The sequence below is a fragment of the Oryzias latipes genome, chromosome 18 (genome assembly GCF_002234675.1).
Source record: "Oryzias latipes chromosome 18, ASM223467v1".
Taxonomy (NCBI): Eukaryota; Metazoa; Chordata; class Actinopteri; order Beloniformes; family Adrianichthyidae; genus Oryzias; species Oryzias latipes.
The window spans coordinates 13,682,864-13,707,152 of NC_019876.2; the positions used below are offsets into that span (position 1 = coordinate 13,682,864).

At 40.3% G+C, this 24,289-nt stretch overlaps 1 protein-coding gene across 1 annotated transcript in view; it reads right to left on the reverse strand.

Moving 5' to 3' along the window:
* Positions 1-4,763: 4,763 nt before the first annotated feature.
* Positions 4,764-24,289, reverse strand: part of LOC111949219 (ciliary neurotrophic factor-like) — an 88,032-nt gene continuing 68,506 nt past the window's right edge. Inside the window, exons 2-3 of the mRNA XM_023965792.1 lie at positions 9,880-10,191; positions 4,764-5,750 (exon numbers count right to left, since the gene is read on the reverse strand). Coding sequence (XP_023821560.1) covers positions 5,607-5,750; positions 9,880-10,191 — 456 coding nt within the window. The 3' untranslated portion in view covers positions 4,764-5,606. The remainder of the gene's footprint in view (positions 5,751-9,879; positions 10,192-24,289) is intronic.

A 24,289-nucleotide genomic window follows, 5' to 3' on the forward strand; every position in this document is an offset into this window, starting at 1 on the left:
GTAGTGCAGACCCCACCCTTACATTGACGTGTTATTCCTTAACAAATATTAATACTTTATTTGTAATATTATTACCCTTTTTCCACTTTCCTCCATTTTTGGCAAAAAAAGTCTGCTAAATCATAAATCTCACTGTCATTTTGTAGATTTATTTAGAAGGTAAAATTGTTAGAGAAAAACTTACAATTAACACTTGTGCTACTACTTTATATGACCCCATCCTTACTTTGACGTGTTCTCCTACCATGACAAAGGTGGATAAAGGTGCAAAGATTTCATATAATCCATGGACACCAGTGAAGATCACAAATCATTGAAGAAAAAAGGTTCAGAGCACTGTCTAGTGGGTCAAGATGACCCAACTCCCAGTGGTAAAGTCCCTAGGATAGCACAAGGGTTACTAGGCATTGTCAGTACATTTATTTTTTGCTGTTCCTAATCCAACTCTTCTTTTTCTTGGGATCCACATCCATTGTGGTAAACAGTGTGTTACTAACCAGCACAGACATGTCACTGTTTTAACAGGCAGACCGAGTACCTGTTTGAAGACATTTGTGATGTCAGTCAAATGACACATTAATTAATATAGTCAAGTTATTTTCCATTTCATTTTTTCCATTGGTTGTTTAATTATTTTTTTTAATCCCACTCCAAGGAAAATCGTGTTTTTGGTGTATTTATTTATTCAAATTGTGGTAAGTTAGAAGCAGATGAAAAAACGCTTGTAGTTATGACAAAATAGCTACAATCAACAGAGCACAAGCTTCCTGCTCCACCTCATTTTCATGCATCCACTTGCAGAACATGTTCTTGTTCATTTTTTTCCCCACAAAGTTTTCTTTAACCGACATTATTGAAGTTATAAACTGGCCTATCGGATGCCTTCATAAAAGCCTGTGGAGCTGGACTCAGGCTCCAAACGGTACGGCGGGGTAGCTCCACTATTGCTAGCCATTTTTGTTGCACCAGTACTGTTGGGTTGGGGGTGTGAGGCAAGGTTATTATAGTTAACGAAAACAAACGAAAAAACTAGAACTGAAAAAAAAATTTCGTCAACTAAATAAAAATAAAAACGAGAGTTTTAAAAAAAAACGAAAACTAACTAAAACTGTTTGTTGTGTGTATAAAACGAACTGAAACTAAATAATATTAACCCCAAAAAATACTTCGTTTTCGTCTTTGTTAATACATAAGTCTTTTGGGTTGAAATAAAATCTATTTACTTCACGCTGCTAGTTTTACTGTGTATTTGGCCCCTACGGTAGAGGGCTGCATTGGGATTGGGTCCCGCGGCAGGACCCAATCCAAATCTCGCGGGATTGGGCGGTTTGAATTGTGCTGCGGGCGGGAGCGGGCGGCAAAAAAAACCCGCGGGACCAGTGCTGCCATGAATATCTCATGAATATATATTAGCGGACTACGTTAGGCTGTGCAGCTGTTGGATTCGTATGTACTGAAGCTCCGTGAACGCACCAGGTAGAGACGCCCAATGGCCCCTGTCAGCTAACCTGTTGTTGTTGGTGTGCAACGCCCCGCCCCGCCTCTTAGGCTACGTTCACACTGCAGGCTGAAACGACCCAATTCCGAATTTTTTGCCCCTAAGTGGCCCAATTCCGATCTTTTCATGACAGTCTGAATGACACAGATCCGATCTTTTCAATTGCGACCCAGGCCCCGTGGGTTTGCCGTCCTGATTCCGAATTGTAGCCGTTCTTTTCAATTGCGACCGCCGTCTGACCGGCCAGGCGACTTGATTCCAAACTGTACGTCATCGACACGCAACAAACGTCATCATTTTGCATTGAAGTAGGCGGGAACGAGAACGTAAACATCAACCATGGTGGACGATGCTGCTAAGACGAGTCAGTGGAAGGGAAGCGATGTCCCCGATTGGATTAATATTTGGGGTGACAGCTCGATTCAGGCCAAACTCCAGGGCTCTTATTGCAACTGGGCGGTTTTTGAAAAAAATTCCAGCTAAATGGCAGAGCGTGGTGTTGAACCTTTCCCGCGATGACTTTTTTTTCTTTCTCCCCTTTCGACCGTGGTCAGAAGCGCGGGGGACCCGAGGCGATCCTCCTCCTCCTCCCTGTTCTGATCCTTAGATTCTCCAGAACGGGTTGATAAAGAGTCCATAGCATTTATTCTGGGGGAAACCTTCTTTTATTACCGTCCTCCGTAACACACGACATGAATGCGCGCCCACACTGCCCCCCCCCCCCCTTATTCTCTATCGCGGCACGCGCTTGCACACACGCGGGCGCGCGGCCCCAACACATACACACTTCCTTTCCACAACAGTGGGTACAGACGATCCCGACTCCATTGCCTTCTTAAAATGAGAAGATTGTAATTGTGCTGCTCCTTCGTGAAAATAAATTTAATATTACAAAAAGAGCTCCGCTTTTGACAACACTGTTGTTGACATCCATTGTTAACGTTTGCTCCGCAAACAACAAGTGACGTCGTTCACCGTTGAGTATTCTTCTGGCTTCTAAGCATGCGGGTCTCGTTTGGGTCGTGTCACGGTCACACTGGAGATCACAAAAGTTCGGATTTACTTGGAAATGTGAACGGTCTAGCAAACAATTCGGATTTTTTCAAAAAATCCGAATTGAATATTAAGCCCTGCAGTGTGAACGTAGCCTTAGTGTGTTCTTTAAAGCCTGATACCGCGGTCGCGTGCAGGCGGAGCTACGAGCTAAAGTTCTGGTCTGATCGCTGCATGGAGCGATGTGTGCATCAATGCATGGTAGACACGAAGAATGTGGAGAGATCAGGTTTATTATTTTGAAGAGTTCTACTTGGTAATCATGTTTCCATGTTTGATTTCATAAAATCATCCGAGAAAGTCTCTGCTTCAACTCCTGCAGTCAAAACTGCGTCTGAATCTGACGCCCGTGTTTTCATCTCTCTGACAGAGTTTGAAACCAAAGCCCCCCCCCCCCCCTCTACCTGCTTTTCCTCTCTACCTGTTCACCTGTTCATCCTCTGTAGCTGAGAATTGTTTATCCCCGCGCTCCCAATGTGTCCTACACAGAGAGCGCAAAATACGGTCACCGTAGGTTGACACGATAGTCCGGGCGCCACAGCGCAGCACACGGATGAAAGAGCTGTCAATCTATCCGGCAACACTGCGCGGATAAGGATGGAGCAGGTTGCCTGGCAGGGACATGATGTCAATTGATGAAGTAGAAAAGAAACTCAAACGAGGTTCATCCTGAGTCACGCATGGTTCTCAGATCTGCGAATCAGCAAAACTGGAAAAGGCTGAAGCTAAAAAAAAGTATTTTTCCGTCAGGAAAAAAATAATTCATAAATTTTCAGCTCTGTTGAACCATTACAATGTTTTTTTTCCTCCATAAATTCAAATGACTTTGACCTGCATCTTTACCAGCTGGTTCAGCGCGCTTCAGGCCGTCTGTCTGCGCGCGGACACACGCACACTTTTAACCGAACAGGATTAGTGAAAATATATTTAATAATTAAGTTGCAAATTACACCAAAGAGGAATGCATGAAAAGATGAGGCTGGAGGAGGGACATGAATCTATTTAATAATAAATAATATCAATACAAATACGTGTTTTTTTCCTGCGGGACTGGAGACAATACAAAATCAATGCATCTCTATTACTGTGCGGGAATAAATTCTCTGAGTTTTGCGGGTGCGGGCGGGAGTGTAACACATACGTTGCGGGAGCGGGCGGGATTGGTCAGAAATTCAGCGGGCGGGAGCGGGATGAAGAAAATAGTCCCGCGCAGGGCTCTACCCTACGGCATCACGTTGTCTGTGACGTCACATGATGTCTGTCAGACACTGCCGGCTAGTGTGGTCATAGACATTTACATGAGTGTGATGGCTGCATTAAAAGTTGGGAGAAAGCGGGAGAGTCCTATTTGGGACTTTTTTGAATATAACAGCGTAGAAAACAAAAGTAAGTGCCTTGTAGTCGAAGCAGGAGACAAAATTTGTGGAACGCTCCTCAAAGGGAAGAAACCCTACGAATATAAAAGTACATTTAAAAAGCGCACACAAAAACGCAAATCAACAGTACCTAGACAAGCTAGCCTGTCGCCCGCCCTCCCCCGAAAAAGAGGCGAGAGCAGATAACGTAATGCTGTTGTCGGCTGTTGTATTTTAATTTAAGGTTGGTTGTCCTTGTGTGAATAATAAGTGTTTCAAAATGGATCTTTGATTGAGTTTTTATTATACAATACTTATTCTGGTGATTTTGAATCATGCACCTGACAAATATCCTAATTTACAAAAAAAAAACTAAAACTAACACTAAAACTAATAAAAACTAAACTAAAACGAAGCAATTTCAAAAAATAAAAACTAATAAAAACTAGTAAAGCTGCCTCTAAAAACTAATTAAAACTAAATAAATTTAAAAACAAAACTTCAAAACGAAATAAAAACTAAAACTAATAAAAAATCCGAAACTATTATAACCTTGGTGTGAGGGGCAGTAAGCCAGCGAGGTGGGGTTGCTCTGCACCAACAGCCACAACTCAAAGGTGAGTTTTAAACAAATTATTGTTGCTCTGCAGAAACCATTTCCTCGAAAACAATGTTTTTACATTTTGGATTAAAAAAAAAGCAATCATAATTTAAAGACCACTGGGAACATTTTGAAAACAGATAAAAATTGGATACTTTTTTTTTCTTTCAACCATTGTTTGTTTAGAGAACATTTGGACCAACATTTTTGTTTAGGCCTGGGAAACTTACGAGGCATTAGCTCTGTATGTGCACCACGGGGCTCTTAAGGGAGATGAACGTTCTTCCATTAAGGACCAATAAGGTATTTCGTTCTCCAACACGCATCAAGTCAACTCTCACAAACAAAGTACACAGTTTATTTAAAAACTCATGTCATAAAGTCAGACCTCATTCATGCCACAGAGAAGGGCTTGTAGCTCAAAGTGTTTAATACTTTTTTTTGTCTCAGACCATACAATTCCACTATAAAATGTTATGCAGTAGTTCTTGAGCCATTTCCTGGTTTTTGGGGGGAGGGGGCACACAACAGAATTGGTCTTAACGGTTGAAACAGGCAGAGAAGTTCAGCTTCAAGTATACCATCAGGAGCAATATTGGCAAAAAGAGCAGCACGATGCTTCTGTCTCCAAACCGTTCTCACGATGAAGGCGTGGAGCGCGGACTCTGAGGAGAGCTGCTCAACAGTGAATACAGATCCGGCTGCACGTTAATCACAGTGGATTACTTTGGTGTTTATCTAGCAGTTAGTACATTTTGGAGTGTTATTAGTAGCAGCTACAATGTTTTCAGAGGTACTTCAATAAATTACAAACAGAATACAATTGAAACGTAACACATTTACCTTTGCACTGAATTCAACAAACCCACTAGAACTCCAGCAAAAACAGAGGTCAATCTAGCACGTAGTTGTGGGAATACCAGTGTGGGAAAAGCTCCTAATGTGGGTCGATGAAAGCTTAGTGTTGGGCAGTGCATTTAGTATTTTCACACAGTGTTCAGAGTATAGGCCGGGCTAAGATTCATGTTTACTGTAGAGTACATTAAAAGGGCTGTTAGTATTGCAATTCATTGATTGGTGTGGTTAAAGCCAAACCAATTTAAACCTCCTTTTCGACTCCTTGTGTTTGTTTGTGCAGGACGTGGAGGGTCTGCACAGCGTGGTGGGACCAGTGGGCCAGCTCCACCAGAACACGGTAGATCCACATTTTTAGGCCAAAAACCCCACCGGCACCGTCCACTTCCTGGGGAGAAGAAATCCAGAAAAAAAGAAAAATCTATGATCAGTTGTTTGCCAATAAGTCGTTTTTTTAAAAAGGAAAACAGTATTAACAGTTATTATATATAGCATGGTCCGGGTTAATACTCGATTGTGTCTGCTGGGTATGGATTAAAAAGTGATAATCAACAGTGATAATGCACGCCTAAAAAAGAAGTTCCGGTCACATAGCTTAAATCTTCTATATCACTGCGCTGGCTTCTTTAAATCAAACTTTAGCTTCATCATCTGGACAAAAACAAGCGGTAAGAGGAGAATTTTCTCTCTGAACTGATGCTTTATTCAACACATTTCGACGATCAGCATATATATTGTTTTCCTTTTGTCACTGCAGTCGACATCAGTGCCGGCTCACCGACCTGGCTAAGCTGTCATGACAACGCGCCTCATCATTTAAAAAATAGTCCGCTTTGTGTGGAAAGCGAACTAACCGAATAAATAACCAGAATAAAACACAAAAAACGGAATATGTATCTCTTTTGCAAGTGACCATGGTATAAGCGAGTTAGTGGCCTTCGAAGTGTGCATTAACCCTTACATAAACTAAAGTAATACTTAAAGTTTCTTTTAAATAAATGTACTTTGGCAACCTTTATGCACTTGCAGGGGTTGCGTAATATATTAAATATATTACAATCACAGACTGAAAAGAAACCTTAAAGCGTTGACAAATGAAATTCACCTGAAAATAAGAAAGGTTTTCATTCATTTTTTACACTATTCCAAATAAAAAGGGAAGTTTTACCCAACTTGACATTTCAAAGGTTTATTGAAACCTTTATTGAAAAGTGTATTGAATATTTTTTGCATTTTCGTTAAAGTTCCAATTCGATCATTTTTTGATCTATTTCCAAAGAGTGGTCTTTTAATTTTAATTACGCAGTTTTAGCCAAAATAAACAAACCTGTGTTGTTTTCTAGGACATCGTTTCTGCAGAGCAGCAGGAGTTTTTCAGAAATTCTTCGTTGAACACAAAGTTGTGGGCGGGACTGTTGGCGCAGAGCAACCCCGCCCCCCTTTTGTTGAGAGCTCTCTGTTTAAGTGGAGCAAGGAGCGTGTGCCCAATCCAGCCTGTTTTCTGCATCACAGATTTGATTCATTTAAACTGGATTTTTTTTGTCTGCCCATGATTCACAATGATTAATAAAGATATAATACTTGGAAATGCAATTTCCACCATAATTTTCTTCTCCATCTTTAGAAAAATGCCACAATTAAACAATTTCTATCAGAATGGGTCTACTTAAAGAAGTTCAGACCTAAAGAATGAATTCAAACGGTAAAAGGATAAGCAATAAAAAAAAGGAAGATTTATCAAAACCAAACACTTCTTTTCATAAAGGATTTACAAGAAAAGAAGCTTTACACTTTACGTTCATTGTGTCTTTGCAGATTGGTGCAAAGCCGATTCACACTGATTGCATAAAGGGTTGAGGAGTTTGCGGTATGTAAAAGAGTGTGGTTGATGACAAACAGAGTTAAAGGGTTAAATCAGATGGGGGGAAAAACGTTAAGTAGAAGAGGGCTTATTGTTCAGTTCCCAAAGACCAAATTGACTGACTCTAGAATTCGAATTCTTAAATGTGTTCCGCTGCAAGCTAACGGGGGATTATTTCCATTAATGACGCGCACAACTAGCTACGTTCGAATATTACTTATTTAGAGTATTCAATTTTGTCATTATTTTCATTTGTGGCGACAGGCTCATCATGAACGTTATGAAAGGGGTTGCTTTAAGCGTCTTTATTGCCATTTCAGAGCAACAAGTAACGGGTGCAAATATACACGCAACAAATTGTCAAAGCGACAAAGTATCGCGTCATTGCGTTTCGCGCTAGCGGCCAACAAAAGGTGCCAATCCCCAGCTCACCTGCTCCGAGTAAACAGGTAAACAGTAAACAGGTGAACTTCATTCATATAATCAAAGCTGTCTACCTAAGTGACACGCCCACCACACAGCTGAAAACTATAAACAGTCATCAAATGAACAATTTTGCCACCAACAGTGCAATGATAATATGACCTGTGATACATGAACGGACGGGAAAACAACTAATACATCATTTCTGTTTTACTGCAACATTTTTACTGACAAAAGTCAATCTAACTTTAATTACACTGACCAAAAATATAAATGCAACACTTTTGTTATTGCTCCCATTTTTATGGTATGAACTCAAAGATGTGAAACATTTTCCACATACACAAAATAACCAGTTCTCTGAAATATTGTTCACAAATCTGTCTAAATCTGTGATAGTGAGCACTTCTCCTTTGCCAAGACAATCCATCCCACCTCGCAGGTGTGCCATATCAAGATGCTGATTAGACATCATGATTATTGCACAGGTGTGCCTTAGACTGGCCACAAGAAAAGGCCACTCTGAAATCTTCAGTTGTATCACACAGCACAATGCCACAGACGTCGCAAGTTTTGAGGGAGCGTGCAATTGGTATGCTGATGGCAGGAATGTCCACCAGAGCTGTTGCTAGGGAATTGAATGTCCATTTCTCCACCAAAAGCCGTCTCCAAAGGCGTTTCCGAGAATTTGGCAGCACATCCAACCGGCCTCACAACCGCAGACCACGTGTAACCACACCAACCCAAGACCTCCACATCCAGCATGTCCACCTCCAAGATCGCCTGAGACTCGCCACTCGGACACCTGCTGAAACAATCGGTTTGCATAACCACAGAATTTCTGCACAAACTGTCAGAAACTGTCTCAGGGAAGCTCATCTGCATGCTCGTCGTCCTCATCGAGGTCTCGAACTCACTCCAGTTCGTCGTTGTAACCAACTTGAGTGGGCAAATACTCACATGCGATGGCGTCTGGCACGTTGGAGAGGTGTTCTCTTCACGGATGAATCCCAGTTTACACTGTTCAAGGCAGATGGCAGACAGCGTGTGTGGCGTTGTGTGGGTGAGCGGTTTTCTGATGTCAGTGTTGTGGATCGAGTAGCCCATGGTGGTGGTGGGGTTATGGTATGGGCAGGTGTATGTTATGAGCGAAGAACACAGGTGCATTTCATTGATGGCATTTTGAATGCACAGAGATACTGTGATGAGATTGTGGGGCCCATTGTTGTGCTGTACATCCAACAACATCACCTCATGTTGCAGCATGATAATGCACGGCCCCATGATGTACACAATTCTTGGAAGCTGAAAACATCCCAGTTCTTGCATGGCCAGCATGCTCACCGGACATGTCACCCATTGAGCATGTTTGGGATGCTCTGGATCGGCGTATACGACAGCGTGTTCCAGTTCCTGCCAATATCCAGCAACTTCGGACAGCCATTGAAGAAGAGTGGACCAACATTCCACAGGCCACAATAGACAACCTGATCAACTCTATGCGAAGGAGATGTGTCGCACTTCATGAGGCAAATGGTGGTCACACCAGATACTGACTGGCGCGTTTTGGCAATTTTCCTCAATGTTTGGGGGGGGGGGGGGTTTGGGGGCCTTATTTATCTTGTACCTTTCACAAAGCTATGAAATGGAACCAAAGTTGTGAGAAAGTTGCCGTTAGCTCACATATGTCCACTAAGCTATCCCAGTAAGCACCGCAACGCATATTTTAACACCGTCGATTTTCCAAAGCGGAAACCAAGTTTTTCCAATGGTAAAGGAAACAGGCGCAGTGACACCCTTTAAGGTCCCTACTACCTATAAAAGGGCTTCGTCAACGGCAAGAAACCCTCCATCTGATTGGTCAACGTGCCGACGGCTTGATGTGTTAACCATTTCAATCTGCCGTTAGATTGCTTTAGCACATTTACGGAAACCATTTATCGCAGTTTACGCCATCTTTTGAAAGATGCGTATTACTCCTGCCACTTTGCAGAATCTATGTTCAAGAAAACAGTGCAGGTTTTGCTGATTTTGGTTAAAAACGACATAATCGTAATTAAAAGACCACTGGAAACCTTTTGAAAATAGATCAAAAGAGGATTGGAGTCGGGATTTCAAGCAAAAAAAAAAAAAATCAATCAGCACATTTCCTTTGCTACTCGAGGATTCCATTAATCTTCAAATGTAACAAATTAAGCCCCTTCAAAAAAAATGGACCGAGTGAGGAGTTCACCTCAGTACACTGGTGATCCGGGGTAACTTCTAGGGTCCCGTCTTCATTTTCCACCAGATTCTTGGTTGTGTAGAGCAAATCCTCCAGTCTCACTCGGACGTTCTTCTTCATGGACTCGTAGTCTTCCTCCAGCTTGCCCCACTCCTCCTCCTCCTTCTGGATGACACAGTGCAGCAGACCCAGGCACTGCCGCAGTGCCGAGTGCAGGAGCTGCACCTGCCTCGCTGCGCGGGGCTCCCCCTCTGGGGGGGACGGGGACACGATGCGTGAGCCATCAGGGGTGTGGTCCAATAGAAAGGTCTCCCTGTTTTTCTGAAGAGAAAATGGGAGGGAAAAAATATATAAATTAGAAAATATGTAAAATGTCCTTGATGTGTGAAAATCAAGTAGCATATTTCACTTTTACTGGTATTTCTGATTCTATTGATGGAAAACCTACAGAGGGACAAATTTAGAAAAAAAAGACTTAGATTTAGATTTAGACTTCAAATTGAAACATCTGATTTATCATCCACCAGTTTTTTTAAAATATGTAAATAATAGCAAAACGTGTAAATTAATAATAAAATAATTATTATTCGATAGGTTTTGGATCTTTAGATACAAGAAATCAACCACTCTAACTTATGGAAAAAGAAAACCTATTTTCACACATTTTTAACTCAATAACATTTTTATTACATATTTTTGACAAGATCATTTTAAAAGCATAGTTTATTACCAGCAATGCAGTCAAACATGAATAGATTATTTAAAAGAATAGAATAAGTTAGAACAAAATGGAAAACAATGGAATCTGTTATTGCCATGATAAAATGCGTAAAAAACTTTAAAACTGCCACCAAATAATGTTTGCATAAAAAGAAAAATAAATTAACTTTTAACTTAAGGTTGTCTTAACATTAGAAAAGTACCCAAGACTGGGAAAAGAATTTCAACAATGTCACACTTTCATTTGGTTTGGTTTCACACTAAGGAGACAAAACAAACTGTAAATGTCTTCCAATTATATTAGCCACTCATTTGGGGGCAATTTCTAACCCTAGCCGACAACAGGTACTGATGAGGGGGAAAAAACAGGAAGGTTGGTAGCAGACATCCTCTGATGTCGATAAGCATCTTTACTTTTGCTCTACACAAAGTTTTTCTTATTATTTTCTTTTGAATTCAAGCTGTGGCCAGTTCTGTTTTTCCCTTCTGCATAAGAAAAGTGCTTAAATCACTTTTAGGTTTTGATCTGCTTCACGCCATGGTTTGCAGAATTTAATCTTTTCCTTCACCCACGAGTTAACTTGTTTTTACAGGTAGACCAGATCAAGCTTACTTGCTTCTCAGCACAGTTCAGATATATTTATCATGGAGTGAAAGTGCTCCTGACCCCCTGACTACCCGAAAAGAAAAAGCTGTCCAATCACATTTTTTTGAATCCCACAAAACCTACAATTCCCAGAGTCCCCCCTTCCCCCCCTCATATTTGGGACTTCTAAATGTGAATTAGAATCCACCTAGACTGCTCGATAATGATAACCAAAATCAGGTGTGTTCAGTCAATCAGGATGTGAAATCACTTGAGGCAGCCAATCAACAGCAAGCTGGTTAAGGAGAACTGGAAAACAGGGAGGGTTGAGGCTCTTGAGGACCAGGGTTAGCCACCCCTGTTCTAGCCGGTTCAGACAAGTTAACACGTTCAAGCACAGATTGATGAAAAAACAAACCCCACCGAGAATGTGGCCCCCAGCAGTTTGTGGTCTTTCACCTCTTTCCAGGACTAAGACATGTTCCTGGATCCAATCTCACATGGAATGACCACGTGGTTGTCATTTTAATGTGGCATTCAAACAAAATCATTTTTATACTGATTCCCTGCAGAGTCACCTTTTGCTTTTTTCCTTTTAAAGCTTGTGTTCTGATGATGATAACTTGGATGGTTTCTAAAGAAAAATAAATTAAAATACTTTTTTTTTTCACAAAAATGTTCAAATGCAATGTATTGTGTTCTATAGTCGTCAATCTAGTAAGCCTCGATGCACACCTAGACTTGTGAGAAATTTCTACAGCAGTCGATTTTGGAATTTTAGATTTGGACAGCACTATAAAATAGTGAACACACTATGAAGTGCACCAACTGGTGAGTAGTGAAGGAATTCGGACACAACCACTGTGGAACCACAGCTATACATAAATAGGAAAATGCTAAGAATGTCAAAAGGAACTTCCACCACACTTTCAAAATAAGGACATGAAGGTATTGTTGAGATTGCAAATCGGACTTCAGTGAATGTGGGACCCATTGACTGCATAAGAGAACTGGACTGATCAATTCCCCCCTCTCATATTCCAAATAGGAAGTACTTGCTGGCTCCAAAAAGCCAAAATGCCATCGAGTTCTATAGAGAAATAAACAGCTTTTACTCAGTCACTCTATTTGTCAGAATCCCCATTCTTGCTCTGATACCTTTTTTAACATATTCTTGCTAATCCAAATTTTTTTCAAATGTTTTCTTTATTGCAAGATGTTCAAGTTGTAAACTGACCAATCAGATGCCTCAATAAAGGCACTTGTGGCCCCACCCCAAAATTTTAAAGATTTGATTGACGAATTCTCCTGAGGACATTCTAAATTGGTAACAGTAGTTCCCATAGAAACATGGGCTCAGAAAGTCTCAAGCCAATCACTGCTCACAGTCGTCGTCTGGCTCCAAATGCTTAAATAAGCTTGATTTCAATGAATACTGAAGTTAGGCATTTTCTATTGGTGATGTCACATTCAGTCCAGTTCTCCTTTACAGTTACTGGATGCCCCATAGACAATGTGAGGTTGATTCCTCAGGTAAATTATCATATTTAAAGACTCAAAACACCTGTTTTATAGAGCAGGATTGCTCACTACGTAGATGTGACTGTATATCACGGGACATCAAAGTTAAATACTGATACGTCACTTGGTTAACTGACAGAACGGCCAATCGAACATCCTTATGCAGAACAAGGGAAAGGTACTTTATTGAAATCATTGGAATTTGCAGCAGCTACCCTCGTGTCTTGTTCGCAACAGTAAACTAATTAAAAAACCCTCCAGTTCAGCTGCCATTAGAACTGGTTTGCACTATTAAATGTAATGATTTTGCTGTATTTTTCAATGACAAGGTTCAGGGCATTAAAAAAAGCCATGAATTCCACAACACTAATAATTACTCAACAGTCACCTAGTCACTATAAGCTGACTCACTTTGTACCTGTAACTGACAAAACTGTCCAAGAGATCATCACCTGTCTTAGTTTATCTACATGCTACCTTGATGTGTTACCCACTAGATTTCTAAAGTCTGTACTGAAAATTTTGTCAGCACCAAATTACTCAGTTAAAATGTGGCTTAATCTGCAACATTTCCTGGCTCTGCCCTTAGTTGGTTCAAGTCCTATCTAGAAGACAGGAAATATTTTTTTGAAACTGGAAGTTGTGTCTCATACTCAGATCCACTGAGTATGATCACTGACAGCAGGTGAATATGGACCAGTGGATCCACTTAGTTATTGCATCCAACAGATCAGTGCTTGGATGCAAAACAACTTTCTCCAGCTAAACTCGGACAAGACTGAAGTCATCTTTGGTCCACAGAAACAAAGAGAAGGTGTCAGCAGTTACCTTAACTCTCTGTCTCTAAAAGCTTAAAATCAAACCTGGGAGTACTATTGGACTATAACCTACCTGAACTACCTGAACTTTAACAGCTATATCAAGACTGTAACATCAGCAGCATTTTACCATCTAAAGAACATTGCCAAAATCAACAACGTAGTGTCAAAGCCAGACCTGGAGTTACCTATTCATGCATTTTGTCTCCAGTAGGTTAGATTACTGTAACGGCCTGCTCACTGGCCTACCCAAATGAGCTGTAAAACAGCTTCAGTACATCCAGAATGCTGCTGCTCGAGTCCTGACTAGAACCAGGAAGGACCATCACATCAGTCCTGTGCTCAGGTCTCTGCACTGGCTTCCTGTAGCTTAAAGAAAAGACTTTAAAGCAGCTCTGCTTGTTTACAGGTCTCTCCATGGCCTTGCACCAAAGTACATCTCTGACATGTTAGCGCCATAGGAACCATCTCGGACTCAGAGGACCTCAGTGACCAGCCTCCTGCGGGTGCCCAGAGTCAAGACTAAACAAGGGGAATCAGCGTTTCAATCTTATGCAGCTAAAAGCTGGAACAGTCTCCCTGAGGTTGAGACAGACCTCTACTGTGTTAAGGTTTAAATCTAGACTCAAAACGTTCCCGTTTAGCCGTGTATATAACTGAAGGGTCCTTATCGACACCTCTTTTCAGTTTCTTTTCTCTTTCCTTTCTTTCAAAGTAAATTTTATAATTGCTTATGTTTGTTTTTAATCTTTGCACTGTTATTTATTGTGATTTTAATGCATTTCCCTGTTTTGTGAAGCACTTTGAATTAAAAAATAAACTTGCCTTGCCTCTGAAACATATGTCACTGTGTTTGAATACACTAAGCACATTTTTCATTTATTTTAAATTTATCTATTGATATAGGCCAGCTATTCTTAAAACTTTCAAAGTAAAATATATCCATATATATGATAATATATCACCTTTGGAACATTGAAGAACAATTCTTTAATTAAATATTAGTTATTTTCACAGTTCATTTTTCTACAACTCCATTTGTGAGGCACTTCCTGTCACTCCTTGTGGGTGCCGCGCATTTCATGACGTCAACTTAGAGTCAGCCTCGGTATCGTGTCTGCCTCTTGCCCATGAAACGAAATTGTGCATATAAAAGGAAAGTGTTTAGATCACCGCTAGCACAGACTCTCCCTGGAAGAGGCTGTTCTCACTGGTCTACGTCACAATGTGAGGACCCAGACATTTTCATGGACTGGGAGGGGCTGGTGTTCAGAATACATACACTAATACACTAAAAAAGTTGATTTCGCATGATATAGAGCCTTTGAAGGGACTGTCCGTTTGTCATAGGGTCTTGCACTAAACATGAACCACAGACAGAAAGGAGCTTTTTCTTAAGATTTGAAAGAAATCATTGATTAGGGTTACAGGCAAAGACTGGAAGACCACCTCCATCGGCTTGATGTACATGTGACTTCATCTGCACCCTACACAAAAGGTGGAATGATGTAAATACCACTTTGAGGTTGTTTTCATGAGAACTTAACACTATAATACACTTTCAAGCTCTAAAAAGTGGATTTTGCATGATGTAGGACCTTTAAGACCTTCCTTCTACTTTTAGGAAAAAATGCATTATTTTAAATCTGCCACAGGAGGGAGCCTAAGAATAGATGATAATGAATTCCTTTTTGATTTTGCAAAATAGAAACAGAATAACACAGACAAACTCAGTGGTAATGGTGCTTATTTCAAGTTTATGTTAATGTTGTTGGAGTATGGATTTAGATTTCAACTTATACACTTAAAGTTATAATTAGGGTTTTCGACCACTGGTGGCCGACATTAGCTCAATAAAAAGGCTTTGTGGTTTTGTCTGACTAGGAAAATGGCATAACCACTACTCAAAGTCAATAGTATGAATAGGAATGCTGTCTGTTGAGCTGATTTATAGGGGGAAATTGGTTATGTGTCTGAATTTAATTGTTTTGTCTTTTCCTTTCATTTTACCTCAACTTATTTTTATTTATGCTTAATTCCATGTTTTAGACTGAAGTACATTCATTAAAAAATAATATTCATGCAAATAAAATTAAATTGTGAATAATGTTTTGAGGCCCAGACAAATGTCAGTGTAGTCTTTTTAATACAAAATGCAATTAATTTAATTTTGGTCTGAAACAGAGATTTATTGTCTTTTTAGTTCCGAACATTTTTTCAATTGTTTAAATGTTAGTTATCTTGTTCAAAGTCTTAACTTACATGCCCAACCCCAACTGAATAGTGAGAAAAAACAAAGGCAAAGTTTCAGGTGTCATATGTGAAGTGATTCATTGTCATGCGGATGTCAGAAGACATCAGACAAGAATGATGCTCTCATTAGCCTGTCTCTGTGGTTAAGTGTGACTTACTGCTAAACCTCTGCCTGTACAAACATTAGCACTGTACGACTTTACACTTGAATTATATCTAATTTAATGCAACTACTATAAGGCGATTGGGAGGGGCATTTGCTCAGAGCGCAGGCTAAGAAATGAGTAAAATGGCGCAAAATACCACTTTTGGATTCTTTTTGTGAGGAATTAACATTATAATACACCTAAAATCTCAAAATTTGATTTTGCATGATATAAGCCCTTTAAAATGTGTATTACTAAAATTTTGTCTAAAAACCATCTAAAAACCAAATAAGACCAGGGTTAGCAGGTTTATTTAAATTGAAAATGCCCAAAAAGTTCAAACTTTGTATTTGATTACCTTAAACTAGTAGCTTTTCAAAATAATCTGCTAGATAATGTCTAGCATGTACTACAACTACGTGTGTGGAAGTTGGTACTAAGTGTAACAAGCCCTCGCCCTGAGGATGGGAATACCGTGTAAAATCTGAAAGTTTAACTGTACTCAGTCTTAAGCATTTATGAAACTTTTTTCAACTTTGTTTAGTACCATGCGGGGTTTATTTTCCTACTGAAAATGTATAGCATTGACAAAGATTTCATATTTGGGTGACTTGCATAATCGGAATTTTTAGACTGAATTGCTTGCTCATGTAAATCTTACCAGGAATCATGAGTTTTGGCACTTGTGTACTGGCCTAGTCACCTGCACCATCTCTTCGAAGGCTTGCTGAAAACCTGACAGACTACATAGCTGTAAGTTGCGGTTAAAAAAAACTCTGGTTATAGTTACTATGTACCAGTAGGTGGCGATAATTACTCCTTTAGTCAAACACGGCTCCAACACATAATTGTTTAAATTTGTAGTCTCTGTCCGGCAGATACTTCAACTCCGGACCAGATAGACCCCCTTTTTTTAAATCATATTTGTACGTATTTTATCTAAATACAGTGGGGCAAAAAAGTATTTAGTCAGCCACCAATTGTGCAAATTCTGGCCAGTAATTTTCCTCATAGGTATACTTCAACTATGAGAGAGCAAATGAGGAAAAACTATAATCCAGAAAATCCCAGTGTGTTATTTTAAAATAATTTATTTGTAAATTATTGTGGAAAATAAGTATTTAGTTCATAACAAAAGTTCAACTCATTACATGGTAAAATATGCTTTGTTGGCAATGACAGCAGTCAAACGTTTTTTTGGAAGTCTTCACAAAGTTTTCACAAACTGTTGCTGGTATTTGGCCCATTCCTCCATGCAGATCTCCTCTAGAGCAGTGATGTTTTGGGGCTTTCAGTGGACAACATGAAATTTCAACCCCCTTCCAAGATTTTCTATGGGATTGAGATCTGGAAATACTTCTTAAAAAGTCACTCCTTCGTCACCCGTGCAGTGTGTTTGAGATCGTTGTCAAAAGACCCAGCCGTGCTCTAGAAATGTAAACAGATATTTGAAAACTGGTACCACATTTTGGATTTATCAGTCTATAAATTCTAATATTGTAAACAGGTTAATTTTTTTTTTTTTTTACTGAAAGAATTATAACACTCTGCTTTCAGTTTCATGGCTTGCCACTCCTGTTCACGCACACACACAAACACAACTGTGTTGCCTGGGAAGGCTTGCATGACACGGTCGTTGATACAAAGTAGATAGGGTCAAAGAGGAGCTCGACGCTGGGAACTAATGCCGTGACCAAAAAGGAAGCTTTGATTCTCGCTCCTGTTTCAAAAGCTGTTTGAGATCCACAACTTTTACACATTCTTATGTTTGAAGAAAAGCAAACATGGACTAAAATTATGTCTTTACCAAACAGTATAATAAACAGCATTTAAATGTTAACATGTAAACTGTTTACATGTCAACATGTAAACAGTTTACATGTAAACTGTGACTGCTCACCCGTGCCTCAATGATCTTGAAAAGATCTGGGACACATGTGGAAATGTGAAAATATGGGAAGGTCTGTGTGATTATACAACTGAATTGGAAGTCAAAATCAGAGGTGCTCTCAAAACTCAATTTTAAGTTACTTCAACATTTGGTCGTCACCAATAATTGGAATTTACAGTTGTTACAGCCTTAAAAATTAAGTCTGTACATCTAAGCCTCAGTTGTGAAAAGTTAAGATTCAGAGTTAGGATTACGTGACATTTTAGGACAATGTTACTTCTAGCATCTGAGAACTTGAACTTTTAAGTCCATACAACTGAGTTAGAAGAACTTAGATAAATGAGTTTGAAAACTCCAACACAAAACTTAAAATGTTGAGTTTAGGTCCTTAACTCAAAACTTTGCCGAAGTTTGTTGCCTTACAATTTTAAGTTCAACCAACTTTTCTTTTTTTGCAGTGAGTAAGCCGTCAATAAAGATAAACTGTTAAGTAATGAAAATGTAAGCATGACAGAGGGGAAAAAAAGATTCAAACAAAAGAACTGTGAGGTGATGGAATGATGTACAAAAGAAAACAGAGCTACTTCCTTGTTTCCGTCTAGGTCGTAGTCATGAGTGAAGGCTTTCCCACAGTTACTTGGTGAAAGGATTTACTAGGCATACCTGCAAGTCTTCCTCTACGGCAAAACAAACACTTTCAAGACTCTGTCTTTCACAGATCACGCAGAACATTATAAAATTTGTGGTTTATTTTCAAAGACCAGATTGGCGATCGTAATAGTGTTTGACATAGTTTGAGGTCAGTTCTAAATGAGACTTTTTCTGTGGCTAACTTCCGCTTTTGCTTGGGGGGAACTGTACAGAAACAAAAGAGAAAATCAAGGGATGTGACAAACCGATCAGACCAGATTCCCATCAGCCAACGCTCTCTGATCAGGTTCCTGTATAACAAGTCCAGACATTCTATGCTAAATAAATAAAAGGTTTCTCCGGTTTGAAAAATGACTTTAAAAAGAAAAATCTGTATACGTTTTTCATTTCGATCCCTTATGCTGGTTACCACACTATTTGTGGTTGTAGACTTCACATGCAAACTCTAAAGGAGCCAAACTTATTTCACTACGTTTTTTAGAAAGAACTTTGGAAGTTTAACCCAGATAAAAACCTGTTCCTCCTATGTGTCTGAGACTGTCATAGACATAGCCCAATTGGAAGCATTTAAAGGGCATGTATACATGGACACCAAACATGGCCACAATCAAAGAAAAAATTATATGTGTCAGGCTACAGATAATATTTCTTTTCACATTTCTTGGGGGGTTGAGGTGCAACCATGAACAGTCATGGTAGTCAAGAAAACTGGAGCAAAAGCTCCAGTGTTTAAGGTTAAACAACATCAGTCCCACATTATGGAAGACATGAATGATGTTGCGAGAGGAGCATGGGTTTTTAAGTTGATTAGCTCTACAAAAAGTTGCCAGCTAGCACGTCTCCTTATCTGGGTTCACAAGTTCATTCATACTGTCTACTACTATACTATACTCTTGCTGAGCTTTCACCAAGCCAAGTTCTTTTATTCTCGTCATGGCTACAGAACAATTTCGAACCCAAACGCTGGAGTCCGGAAGAAACACAGAGGAGGACGAACGTGGCAGGTAAGTAGATTTAATGGACAGGTAAGTCAGCCGAGCGTGAGCAGGATTCGTGGAGATCACTACATGTGAGACAGACTTTACTGGCGTCACTGATGGGTTCCTCCGCAGGTCTTGGAAGATGTTGTTGTCGTCAGTGGAGTTACGGGGGACAGGACAACGGCAGAGGCTGATTCAGGCGACCACTTGTGGCAATGGATTCCTGGGGGTGAGTAGACAGAGAGATTAAGTGCAGGCTTGGCGTAACGAGAGCATAAAGAACTTGACTTGGAGGCCAAATATGCACTATCAGGGGCAACAGACTGGCGAAGAATACTGATCCTGGAGCTCCTTATGAAGGCAGGTGATGAGATGAGGTAAGTGGTCGCAGCTGGGCTGAATCAGGAGCCAACCGGACAGGAATGGGGGAGGAGTCTGACAGAGGCACCATATCAATTCTTTTCTTGATACAAATGTGTAAAAACATCCTAAAGCTCGAGATGAGCACAACTAGCAAGAATGAGCTTTTCTTTCATGTTGGTATGAAAGTCCACCCAATGATCACATAAATCATCATATCACTACCAAAGCCAAGTTCCTGAATGTTTAAAGCAATGAGAATATTTGCCATGGTTAAGATCTTTCAACTCTTGTACGTTCAGACCGTGCAGGACCTCTTGTATTAATCAATCATTATTTATACAGTCTAGCACTTTTCATACATAATGTAATGCAAATTGCTGTCCACAAAAAATAAACATAAACAATAATGATTGGCGATACGGTCATCCTTTCCGGGAAGGCCCATTCTTTCAATCGCACCTAAAAAATGTAGTTTGTTTACACTGACTTAGCATTCAAACAGGCCATCCCCGCAGGACAAATCACATTCATTCGATTAGCAGCGCGTACGTTTTTACATTTTAATGTTACATTTTACAAAAGTTTTAGGCTACTTCACTCGAAAACATGCAATTGGATTGTGAATAATGTGACTGAGTTTGCTTTTTTTCCAATTGTTAGTGTGGGTATGTTTTGGATGTAGTCCAAATCTAAGCCTACAAACCACCACTAAAGGCCTGTTCACACCGGGACGAATTTCGCCGGCGATTTTCGCCGACGTTTAACGCCTCGTGACTAAACAAAGGGCACCAACGAGAGTGTGCACACCGACGCGAAAAAACGCCAGGCGTTAAAGCGTCAAAAAAAAAAAACGCCTCGGGTTCGTTTTTTTTTTTCGACGCGTCGCGTCGAAATCTACTCGACCAATGAGAATGGCGCTTTTGCTCACGTGTCTGGAGCTTCTGAAGTTACAGTAAAACACAACTTGGGGGCGCTCAAACACAAAACTGCCTTGCTGAGCACACATACCAGCGAAGAAGATAGACGCCAAGTAGCGTCTACACAGCCGCGAAGCAATAATGACGGACATTCTAAAATATCCCCGAACCAAGCACCAGTTGGAGCTACTGGTGCTTGAAATATTCATGTTTTCTTTGTTTGATTCTGACAAGCGTGTAAATACTTACTCTCTTCTTCTGAGTGAAAAGCGACTTTAAGAAGCGTAAAGTTGCGCAGCGCCACCTTGTGTACAGGAGTATTTCTGTTTTACATTAAGCGCCATCTAATGTCAGGGAAGGAAATTGCATGTTCACTCCACTCATCGTCAGCGAAAATCGCCTGGGTGTGAACACAAAAGACGTGGCGAAAAACGCTGGCGAATAACGCCTGGCAAATATTCGTCCCGGTGTGTACGGACCTTAAGGTTTGAGTTCTTGACCTTAGTGTCTTTCTTTGTAGATAGTCTTTTCCCCCCCGTATTGAGTGATGTTTTGTGTTACTTGTTTCTCTAAACCTTAGTTCCTGTTGAGCCAGTATTCTTCTGAATTCATTCTTCCATCCTCGTTGACAAAAAAAAAAATCCCTTTTTACGTCATGAAAAAGACACAGATTTTCTCAACCTGCTTGTACTTGGTCAAGGTCACTGACCAAGAACAGGACGCTGAAGCCTATCCAGAAACTTTTGGGTAAAGGCCAAACAAAATTTACATTTTAATCACATTTTAAGCTTTTTTGGATTCACTAGAATGACCTTTAGGAATCTAAATCTGCTTCATACCTGGGCATAGCTTAAAAATGAAGGAAAGAAAACAAATTGGCACAGTCCATCCTGCACCACTTTTAAAGTCAAAAGTGGGTGTGGAGCACATATTCTGGGAATATGTGCTCCACACCCACCGTCTTCCCCCAAAAGAAGCAGATTGGTGACATTTTTCACATTTATGCTGTTTCTTTTTGATTGTTGTTAGTTCACAGCCGAACTTTCTTTTGATTATTTGCAATGAACTGTTCTGCTGTTGTCACTGATGGAGAAGATAAGAGTCAAGACAAGCACGAAAATCTGTCTTCACATTTGTGGTGGTTTGTCTGGTCCTGTGGAATCTAAATCTCTGCAAATGTGCTCTAATGAAAAGTATTCAAACACAATTTTCACCTTATTAAGTTTTGGCAAATAAATACTTGTTATACATCAAATACACAAATGCCTCTTTGATTTGTTACAACCAGCTCAGTGGCCTTATGGTTAGAATGTCCGTTCTAATACTGAAAGGTTGTGAGTTCAAACCCAGGCCAAGTCTACCAAAGACTGTAAAAAAATGGGACCCAATGCCTCGCTGCTTGACACTCAGCATTGGGGGGTTAAATCCACCAAATGGTTCCCGAGCACAGCTTTGTCTGCAGCTCGCGGCTCCCCCAGGGGATGGGTCAAATAAGGAGAACAAATTTTGCACACGAAGGTGTGTGACAGATAGTGGAACATTAATCTTTTAAAAAAAAATTGCTTGTTTCTTCCTATATATTGTAATGGCAAGTTTGTACATATGCCTCATTGACAGTTTTTAACTAGGTTTGTGTTTTTTAAGGTTTATAAATTAATCCTTGTACACAATAAAGGATTATTTTTTTTACATTAAACGTGTCTTTTAGTTATTTGATCAAGAACATTCACATTTAATCATGTGTTCAGTTGGATTGTACATTGCAAATTCTGTGGGTTGGATGCAGTTCTTACAGCAATACTGACATTACTAGATAGGAAAGGCAGCTTGATTAATTTAAACAAGATAATAACTAAGAGTTATCAGCTTGTTGAAACATTTGGTATTTTTATTTTGCAAAGGTTTAAAAAAGGTTGAAAAACCTGGCTAACCTGTAAATCTAGAAACTGGCGACAAGGACAAGAAAAAGAAAGAAAAGCTACAGACGTGTTATCTGACCCAGATATACTTTAGTAGACTCTGATTTTTGTAGGGAAGGTTGACAACTGTTTAATCTTTAATTGGTTTACTTTGGTTTGATTCTGCAGTTGTGAGAGCAAACCAAATCACATAAAAAACATCACCCAGTACAATTGCTTAGAAATGACCACTGACGGGAGAAAAATGCCACAACTTAGTCGTGACCCTGTAAAATACTTTGCTTTGATATAAACAGCTGCTACGGTTCCCAACACATGGAACCGTAAATGATATAAACAGCTGCTTACCAATCATGTCACCTTTGAATCATGCATCACGTAGGTATTTTTTTCCTACTTGTATTGTCAGTATCACATTTCTTTGTTTCTGTGAAGTTGGAGGCTGTTAATTCTGACTCTTTCAGTATCAGATTAACAAAGATTTGAACCAACACATAGCAGCTACATACAGGGTCAAGGAGGAAAGTAAAATGTAAAACACCAAGGTACAGACAGCCTATAATGAGTGATAGTACCTTGGTGGATGTACACTGTCCCACACAAAACACAAACTGGTCTAACGCCCGTACTTCTAGTCATGATTGTTGTCGATTAGTAATTTTCCACAGCTGTGCCACCTCCTATATATTCTGCCTGTGACTTTTGAGTCTTTGGTGCCAGAGTGTGTTGAACCACTGCCCTTACTTCCAGCCTGGCTCATAGTGTATCCTGTTTAGATATTTTACCAGTTTTCCAGATCTGACCTGTTAGTTTTGCCCTGGACCTGGTTTATTGCACTTCTTACCAGAACAAAACTGTCATGGTGCCTGTGTCAGCCACCTCCCCCTCCCAGCACTCCTGCTCCTGCTCTGCTGATTGGAACCAGCTGTCCTGCATCTCCTCATCTCCTGCCTGCCTTCATAAGGGTTCTCTTCTCCAGTATCCAGCGCCAGTTTGTTATACTCACGCCGGTGCTTATGTCTGGCCTTTTAGTATCTTCTAAACCTAGTCAAGTCATGTTACTTACCTCGCTTGTGCTCACCTTCAGGTTCATCTTCCACTGGTCACGCTGGTTCCCGCGGCAGAGCTCCTCTCCACGTTCCATGCTGGTCCCGCCGTCCGCGACGCCCACGCCTCACTCCACATTGATCTCGGCGTCCTGCTCCACCTCAAGTTGGTTCCGCCGTCCTCGGCTCCCCCACATAACGCTCCTCAGGTTCCACGGTCCGCCGCATTCCTGGGACGTCAGAGCTTCATCCAAAGATTACTCAAGCTACGCTCTCTTGGAGACTCTGTAAAGCCCCAGGAGAATTAAATTCTTTGTAAATTATTTCTGGTCAAGAGTTTACTTCCGGGTTTCAGCAACTGGGTCTGCTACGTCTACGACGTCATGACAAAAACTTCTGTGTTGGATTTGGTGTGGATGGTTTGTTCCTGATCCTCAATGGATCAGAAACAAACCATCCACAGGAGCTACAGGATCCTGTCTGGAGCTACCGAAGTTCCTCAATTCCATTGTTGAGACTGCCATTTGTTGATAGGAAGACTCTCTTGCCATTTCCCCAACTCAACTTCATGCTTTATTTACCAGATCCATTAAAACCTTTGTCTTTGA